Genomic DNA, 9707 nt, shown 5'->3' on the forward strand with positions numbered 1-9707 from the left:
AAATCTAATGTTACACCGGCATCCAGTATTATATTCGTCTTATCTATTTGATTGGTAACTTTTGATTTAAAGAAAAAATACAAATATTAGACTATCAATGTAAAACATAGACTATAAAGCTAATATTAACTGAAAAGAAGGCGGGACTTATTGTAATCCCATATTTGAGGGTGTTCAGCTTAAATACTTATGTGTCACATTAGAATATTCTATTATATGTTGATCTTCTGAAGCGAGCAACTTAATAATAATCTTGCATTATGCGACCCAATATAGATAAGATTGGATTGTTTTCACAATAAACATGTCATATAATGAAAGTATAAAATGTTACTGTTCATGATGATCGTCTGCTAAGTTTTTTTTATTACCTTTCGATATTTGAGCATCAAATTCTTGTATAATGTTCATCAATTTGTCAGCATCGTTTTCCTCCGACTGTGTTATCCACTGAGCAAGAATTTTGGCGCACATATCGTTGTCAAGGATATCCGAATGCTCAATGTCGTCTGCATCTTTTTTCCTGCCGCCACGGGACTGTATTGTAGATTCGTTAACCCCGACAACCTCGGCAAATTCTTGCCAAGTAAAATTATCTATATAACAACGAAATGTTTTGCAATTAAAATCTCATACTGAACAATTATAAATATGACAATCCCAAAATGTTCTCAAAATATTTTCATTTGATTTTGCATACTTAGACATTTTCGAATATGTTACTTGTAAAGTATGGAAAGGTTTGATTTTTTTTAATTAAAACTATAAATGGTATTCCAAGGTTTTGCCGGCCCGCGTAAGGCCTATTCGCAGTGAATAATTGCTAAATATTTTACGAAATCAAATGATAAAAAAAAGGCAAACAGAAATTGATTGCTAAAATAGAACAGAACGCTTACCGAATTTATTCACCAGTCTATAAATAGCGACACGTATAGCCCATGGTAGTTCGTCTGCAACTCGCACAATTCTCTTCCGGTCTATGACATGCTGGCGCATGCGTTCAATACCTTCTCTAATCACACGGTCGTCCGTACGGTCTGAGGTCAACGATTCGAGCATCTGTTTAACGTGACCTAGTTTGTTGGACGTGCTTTTGTCGAGCTTATCAAGCATTTTGGTACACATGTTGAGAGATTCCCTCATCTCCTTCAGCAAAATCTAAAATTACACAGAAACGCTTGCTTTTTGTTATTAAAGCGATGCAAGAACGCTGTTTTTGTTATGTAAGTGATGCATGAACGCTGCTTTTGTTATTAAAATGATGCGAAAACGCGCCTTTTTGTTATTAAAGTGATAGAAGACCGGTGATTTTTGTTATAAAAGTGAGGCAAGACCGCGGCTTTTTGTTATCAAAGTGATGCAAAAACGCTGCGTTTTGTAATCAGTTATGCAAAAACGATGCTTTTTGTAATTAGTGATGAAAGAACGCTGCTTTTTGTAATGAGTGATGCAAGAACGCCGAAAAGAGCATGCATCTAATGTCACTTATATAGTCCTTATGGGTTAATTAATAATAAATTTTGGGCAGCGAGAAAATAAGATAATAATGAATGATATTTCAGCATGAACATTTTGTAGATATAAATTATATTTGATTGCTTTACATAAAAACCCTCAATTGGATAAAACCAATAACATGCATTCACCACTCGTTGCCATATCAGTGAAAAGGAACAAATATGTACACATAGACCTTATCCAAATTAACAACTCTTTATAAATGGTTGACATCTGCAACAAAGTTAAGGCTACCATGACGGTAGACCATATTCAGCATAATATTTACAGGATGTAGGATCCCGCAACCATGTACTCCTAAAATGCCGACTGTAATGCAGAGTCCTTTACCTCTTGCATCCAAGTGATACTGGCTTCATAAATAACATCATAAAAAACCTTCAAGTGCACAAGTGATGCTACATGTAAATCTTGTAAGATACATGTATAATCAGTAAGTATAACGGTTTAATAAGGAGTCAGACTGCTTGATTTTGATGTTGGACATATCAAAGATCCATTATGCCTCAGAAATTCTACCGATTTTATTTCTTAAAAACTTTTCACTTTTCGTATCTTCTTACAACTTTCAAAGTAATACTCATTTGGCATATACACTGACTATCTTTTGCAACTAGAGCTCTGTTGACAATAGGTATAATAATAGGGCATAAGTATTTTATATGGAAGTCAAAATACTATATGTACTTTGTTTAAATTTTGCTCTCTTTATTACACGTCACTACACGTTCAGCGCTACTTCCGTCAGTTGTTAAACATCTAACATGCTCTAAATCCATCATTCAAACACTTAAAAACAAAAACGTCAGACATTTCTAAAGATTTTTTTAAATACTTCTGAGGCATGATGTGCCTTTAATGAAAAGCTTGACCCCCTTGAAATCGTGGCCGAACCCTTATTAAAGAAACTAGATCTATTGGACCAACTTGAAACTGAAAGTGAAGTTTACAAAGCCTTGCGTCATACCTCGTTGTTTTTCAATTTAATCTCAGCGTTTGTTCTTTCTCGTGTGTTTTCCTGCACAGCCGCTGTAAGTTTTCCTGTCAGTTCTTCAAGATCTCCTATAACATCATCAGTACCAGAGTTTTGGACCAGAGTGTTCGAATCCCCGACATGGACGTTCCTGCATGCCCCACTGATGTAAATATTGAATGGGTTACATTTCAGGATGTTTGAAAGTCGCAAGGTGGCGTCATTATTTTCCTGTAAAAGAAGATCGAAATAAATAATAAATTTGATTTAAAGATGCTTGTAAAATATGTGCAACTGGTAGTCTTACCGTTATGCTTTCCCGCCAAAAAAACATCGGCCAATATCGTAGCAAATCGGTTATTTCCGGAACGTTATTTTTCAAAATCTCTTTCGAGATTTGTGTATCATATGATGTAGGTCTGGACTAAAAATGTCTTTAAAATTTTTCAAATCATTTTCTCATTTCGTTTTGCTCCAAACAGTCCTTCTTATTACAAAATGACTTTAAAAAGAACAGCGTTATGTACAACACTTGTCATTCGAATCGAGCCCTCACCATAAAAAATCGTTATTAAAATTGTTTCACTTGATCTATGTAAAACTTTCAAACTTTATGTTTGAAGGCTTTTTAACCTAAGTGGAGCTCCATTTATGTACAAAAACCACTATATTTCAAATTTCGGAAACCCTTTTAAAATCCTGATTATAATAAAATTCGAGTGAGGACTTACATTAAATTCCCCAAGTTGATAATATTTGAAAAATGTCTGCATAACTTGGAAAAATTTTTTGATTTAATACAAAAAACTTGCATTTGTGATGTCATCATCATATTAACTCAACAAAAACCTTTAAAATTTAAAATAACAACCCCACTTGTTTTTGATCTTATGATAATTGATCATCTTTATTTATCCCCTTATAAATAACAAAAAATATTGAAGTAAAAATAACAAAACATACATATATATGTTTGGAAAATTCTGAGACGGGGAATTTTTGGCTATTAGTAAACAACCCTTAAATATATATATTTGATCAGCACCCCAAATTTCCCCATCTCACCATCCATCACCTCTTTTTTAACAACAAAGACACATAAATAATAAAACAACACCAATTTTATTAATATTATGATTTTTGTTCATCGTCTCGTCGTCCCACCCATATCACATATCCCAAAAACCCCCCAATCTAATTATCATCCCATAAACATCACTCTTTAAACAACAATAAAAACTTTTTTTTTTTTTATTTTGTTTTTTAAAAAGAAAAAAAACTTTTTAAATTTTTTTTTAAATTACCCATCAAAATTTAAAGAAATTAGGTCTCACAAACATTTACTGTACTTTTTCAAATTTTTTTTAGTTTCTCAACAAAAAAAAAACTTTTTCATGTGCAGTGATTTTAATTATGAAATCTTGGATTATAGTAAATTGATTCAACTCTGCAAAAAACTTCCTTTTTATTTGACCTCTAATATATAGCATTGTTTTAGATGCAGTGTCTTCTTTTACATGTGTATAGTATTTTAACTTACTTTAAACCGGCTGAATGATAAGCGCTTAAGGCATTTTTTATTACAAATACATGTGACATCGTTTCCTATATTTAGCCATTATCTATACCAAACAAAATGTTATTCAATTTGAGTACTTAAAATAAACAAAGGAATGATTTCAAAATAATCTAAGGCAATGGTTATATTACCAAATAAGGAAGACAGAAAACGATTTATTTATAGAAAAAAATCTACATACATTAAAATTAAACTATTGGTGTCTATTCATCGAGTCACATAATGTACACAAATACAGGTTAACTACAGCCGGTGTTTATAAAATACTTGATGACTTAAAGGGATCATTAGTTCGTTCAAAATCGGCCACAATCATGTAATAATTGATATTATATATTGACTGATATTGTTACTTACACAGCTTTTTTAAAGACCTTAAAATAGCTAGGATATTGAATGAGTGTAGGTTCAATACTGAATTTATTGAAGGAGTTGAATGAAATATCATTATGAAGCAAAATATTATTTTATTCAATAAGTTAAATAAATTCAGTAATGAACCTACACGAATATAATATTCTATTTATCACATACCCAAAATAAAGACTGTTTAAAAAAGCAAATGAATGATTTTCATTGACGCACATAAAGTGTAAGGCTAACATTTGTCTAACATTTTGCGCGTGTTTCAGCTTAAGTGACGTCACGTTAAAATATATGCACGGCCGTGCAATACAATTTTTAAGGAGTCGCAAAGACAGCACGGGTATGTGAGCGATATTTTCTGCAATAGAAGGTGTTAGAAAATAAATGAGAAAAAAACTACAATGTACCTTATTCGTAACTTGCAACTCTTCTTTTATCCGCACTATATCTTCTTCACATTGCCGTAACTGACGTTTCAGATCCTTCACTTTCTGGCTAGAGAATGAATTCCTCACACGTGCAAGTATGCCCGACGAATGCCCAGGCGACGTTGGTGACGTCAGAGAACCACGGTGTAATGTTGACGTTGGTGAAATATCAAAGACGTCATCTTCATCAAAGGTCGTTTGCACGCCAATTTCACGAAATTTATCCATAATCTTGTCTCATTGTTTTTACCTTTAGTTACAAGAGAACAAAAAATCTAAATTGTTTTTGTTTATAAGCAACGAAAAGCATACAATGAATGTTGAAAAAATGAAAAAAGCCGTATACTTTTCTTCAAGAATAGCATTGATGCATTTTATGTGCATTTATACCTGCAGAAGATCTCGGACATGTACCCCCCACCCCCTACCACCTCTTACCCATGCGGGATCAGGCTATAAATGCTTCCTTTTGCTTCTGCATATGTCAATGAACGAAAAAGAAGTGCATTAACTTTATTTGCGGCAGTCAATAAATTATTGTTAACCCGGTAAACTATTTTTCAGATTGATAATTATTATTTAATAACTAACTAGTAGTCATAATGAAAATCATTTCCCACCAACAGAGAGCCAGGGCAATCAGTGCTGTTCGTGAAGTCAGACAAGCCTTTATACGGGTTACTTTTAAGTTGATCACAAAACCTAAAAAGTGGTCATTTTCAAATTCGGCACTTAACCCTGAAAAACCTTCTGAAAATGGACTTGTCCATATTTCAATCTCGAAATATTGAATTTTATGTAAAAGAAAATCTCACAATGATTTGAATGAACAGTGACCAGTGCAGACGATGATTTGACGTCACGAATGTCATGATCAAATGGTCACCAGCAGACGATAAAGTAATGGGAAACCATCGTTGACTTAAAATTCAGCAAAGACTGTCCAACAAAGAGCTTGACTTAAATCGGTCAAGCATTCTTAAGTGTTGTAAATCTATATACCAGTCATTTGTTGAATGTATTACGTTAGCTAAGCCAGACTTTGCGTTGTATTTTTTATAAAACAATATCTAAAATAAAAACTCGATTTTCTAAATATGGCCGATTTACACGTCAACTACATGTTTATGCAATTTAAGGAAATATAAACATACTCATGAAAGCATGATAGCATATATAGAATTTATATTCATTAACTCAAATATGGAAAAATAGATTAACTTACGCAAATCTCCGTGGTTTGTAAATCCCTGTACTTAATAGATATAAAGAAATATAACAACATATATTTAAGCCCTTGCCCTTCAGGTAAGTAAATGACGCATTTTCTAAATATAGTATTCAGGTAAAACCAAAAAACTCCAAATATAGTATACCGTTAACATAATTATATATTATCCGATGTTTGACGGAAATTGTCGAAAAGTTGCGATTGTTGATTAATCGATTTACCTATGATCAAATAAGTTTATCGTCTGCAAGAGCATTAAATGTAATAAAAAAACAAAAGCGTTGTACAATATACAGATGACATAGACATTTCGATGTGTCTGAAATGTTTAGATGACATACCACTCAACACCTTTATGTGATATTTATTAATTCATTAATCAAAGTTCCCAATTTCCAGGTGCGGATCGAGGAGGTCATAGGGTAATGCATATTTATTTAGTGGCTTGGCATTGTACTAGCTTTCTAGAGGGGACATAAAACAATTGTTTGCGTGATTTTCACTGAAAAAGTAAGTTAATATCTCAAACTTTATGTAATATTCGATGCATGTTATAAAACAGAATAGCAAAATCCGGGATAGAAGATAAGATATAATAAAATAAATATTATATCTTCGCCTGAAAAAAAAACACGTTTTGTTCTAAGTGCCATTTTGTCATTTTTTAAAATAAGGCATTCAAAGGTTCAGTTTTGCATACCTTTTTTTATATATTGTTGGTTTTTAATATTTAAAAACTATTTAAAGTGTCCTCACAAGAACGGCTTGATAGTGTTAAAAATTAGCGCACTTTAATATTTTGGCATAAAAATGCAAGAAAACATTTGGAGATAGAAACGTCCGTGTAACTCTTTTTTCAAATTTTGTTCAGATGCCACCATGTCAATCCTTGGTTATTAATATAGTTTGCCTATTGTATATCATGAACAGTAAATACGGTCTGACAGAAGCAATTATCTCTATAATTAAAGTTCAAGTGGTGTGCAGTTTCGGCATGACGTTGCAAAAACTAGGCCTACTTGAAATTGTTCCATTGAGTAAAATATTTTTTTTCACAGAAATGTATTGAAATCTATGAAATTCTTACTGAATATGTATAATTTGAATAAAAGAATGAATAAACTCTGTATTGGAAGCTGTGTTCTCTATTACAGATTAAGTAATGTTGGTCTCTTGTAAAAAGAAACTGCCAGTTTTATTACAACAACATTTTTCCTTAATGTTGGCTATGAACATTGTATAGAATGTCTGATGCTAAAAAAATTATGTTTATGTTTTGTTATATTCATATTGTGACCACCTCTTTTAAACATAACATATCTACGTTGTGTGAAGTTAAAACATGTATATTTTATATTAACAAAGAGACTATGTAGCAATTATCAGTATTTGCTTATATCAAAATTGAGCATAGTATATCTTTAACAAATGTTGCTTTATTTTCCTCATGTGTAAACATGACTGACATTTATGCGAGAGTAAGACTGTGGTCCGTAATTAGTTGCTGAAATGTCATTCCATTATTGCTAAAAATATACTTTGATGTATATGATATAAAAGAGTTTCTTTTTAGAATGAGGCGGTTAGTAATAAGAGGGACACTGTAAGAGTTATTTATATTACATTTTGTAACAGTGAAGAGAAAAGTAATAAGACGGATATTGTTAGAGTTTCTTGGTGTACGAACTGGATTATGTTGAATTGTCTTTTGCCTGTTGATATGTAAACTGCATGCCTCCAGATGAGACAAAATATTGCAAGAAAATACTGACTTGAGAAAAATGTAATAAAATTTTCAGTTAAATTAAAATGATTCAGGTAATATTCTAAACGTTAATGAGTTTGCAGTACATGTATTTATTACAATATTTCTACTGCATGACTAACGCAGAAAGGACTTTTCTGCATATTTACACCACTTTTAAGAAATTTACTTGAATTTGCAATGGGTAAATATTTTTTGTTCACTACTTTTAAATACATTCTCAAAATGTTCGTAAAAATTTGCATGAATCTAAAAGCTTTAAATAATAAAATATTACCATCAATGCTGTTTCCAGAATTTTTGGTTCGATTCCCTAAAAATGTCTCTGTTATTTAACTCACCCAAATAACGTATATCAGGTTTTTTTTTCGTGAGTATCTCATTTTTGCTATACATTTGTATTTGCGTGCAATGAATATGGCGAAAAATGGATTTGCTAAATTTCCCTTCAAATTAATACGGTGATTTCGCAAGTTTCTAGATCTTTCTGGATTGACTCCTCAGTTTAGTCGTATATATCTTACATAGTGATACCTACAAATCAATTTATCAAATATCAATTTTGGATTTTCATGGTTGTTTAGAATTAAAGGTTTTGTAGGGTTTTTTTTAACTCCTTTAAGTGTCACAGTTAGCAAACAGGTATTTTTGTTTACGCTTACTTAACCGATTGTCCACTATAATAAGATAATTCTTGCAAGAAGGTTTACATACACACTTAAGGCAGCTGTCAACAAAAAGGTGGGACGAGGCAATAAGTGTGAAATATTGAATCCATACTTGTAAGCAATACCTCAATAAAAAATATGAAATCGAAATTTTACTGTAAAAACAATAAATCTCTGGCTAAATATAAATTACTGTCAAAATCGCGAAATTTGCCTTACGCAAAAATTACCTGATATACGGTATTGTATATATTATTATTAAATAAGCTGCTAAAGGAGCAAAACAAAACGTCTCCTACAATTTCTACTTCATAAAACGATAGCTTGATGATACCAAGATGAAACGTACAGTTCTTGTCTATTTTGCTTATAACCTGCCAATAACGCTGCGTACACTCACTTCTTTTATCTTGAAATAAAAAAGTAAGGTTATATGAATTATCATTTAAGAATTATTGTGAAACTCAATATATCAATGTGTTTTCAAAGAAATACGCCTGTATGACATTTTGGTAGTTTACACAAATGCCACACGTACGCACAAAGTTGCAAAACCTGCATTGTTTCCGACCTAACATCATACACTGCAACACAATAAAGAGTTTTGGCAAAGAACCTTGGTTTATTACAAAAACAAAAAATCTTCATTCGTTTCAGTAACAACCAAAAGTCACTTAAATGGGTTATTGACATATAAGATTTTCAGTCATAAACATGATCTGATTTTTTTCGGCATTAATTTAGTTTATGGGCATTTTGCACAACTCGGCATTGTTAATTTGACACTTATCACTACATCGGCATTAATTTATATATTGAGCAACACTCACTACATCGGCATTTTTATTTGTATACTACTCATTATTCCGGCATTAATTTATTAAATGAGCATATGTCACTACATCGGCATTATTCACACAATTCATATTTGACCCCCCCCCCCCCACACACACACACACATACAGAGTTAAGGCCAAACTCTGAATGAAAAATAGGTCATATGACTATGACTAATAGTGTAGGAAACGAGGACCGGTTAGTAGGACCCTACCAGAATGGTCGGAAAATCAAGAAATCCAAGATGGCATCCAAGATGAAAACATTGGCCAAATAATGATAATTACTGTTTTTGCGGAATTTTGGCGGCTATCATGGATTTCTTGATTGTCCGACCAT

General features: G+C 32.1%; 1 protein-coding gene across 1 annotated transcript; it reads right to left on the reverse strand.

Moving 5' to 3' along the window:
• Positions 1-380: 380 nt before the first annotated feature.
• On the reverse strand, positions 381-6246 carry LOC132719640 (uncharacterized; the record flags this gene model as incomplete). Its single annotated transcript, XM_060703440.1, is given in 5 exon segments — positions 381-596; positions 900-1161; positions 2489-2725; positions 4847-5117; positions 6093-6246. Coding segments are annotated over 4 exon segments (964 nt in total), but the record flags the coding sequence as incomplete, so codon positions are not given.
• Between the last annotated feature and the right edge of the window lie 3461 nt (positions 6247-9707).

The sequence above is a fragment of the Ruditapes philippinarum genome, unplaced genomic scaffold, assembly GCF_026571515.1.
Source record: "Ruditapes philippinarum isolate M1 unplaced genomic scaffold, ASM2657151v2 ctg3707_1_1_1_1, whole genome shotgun sequence".
In the NCBI taxonomy this organism is placed as follows: Eukaryota; Metazoa; Mollusca; class Bivalvia; order Venerida; family Veneridae; genus Ruditapes; species Ruditapes philippinarum.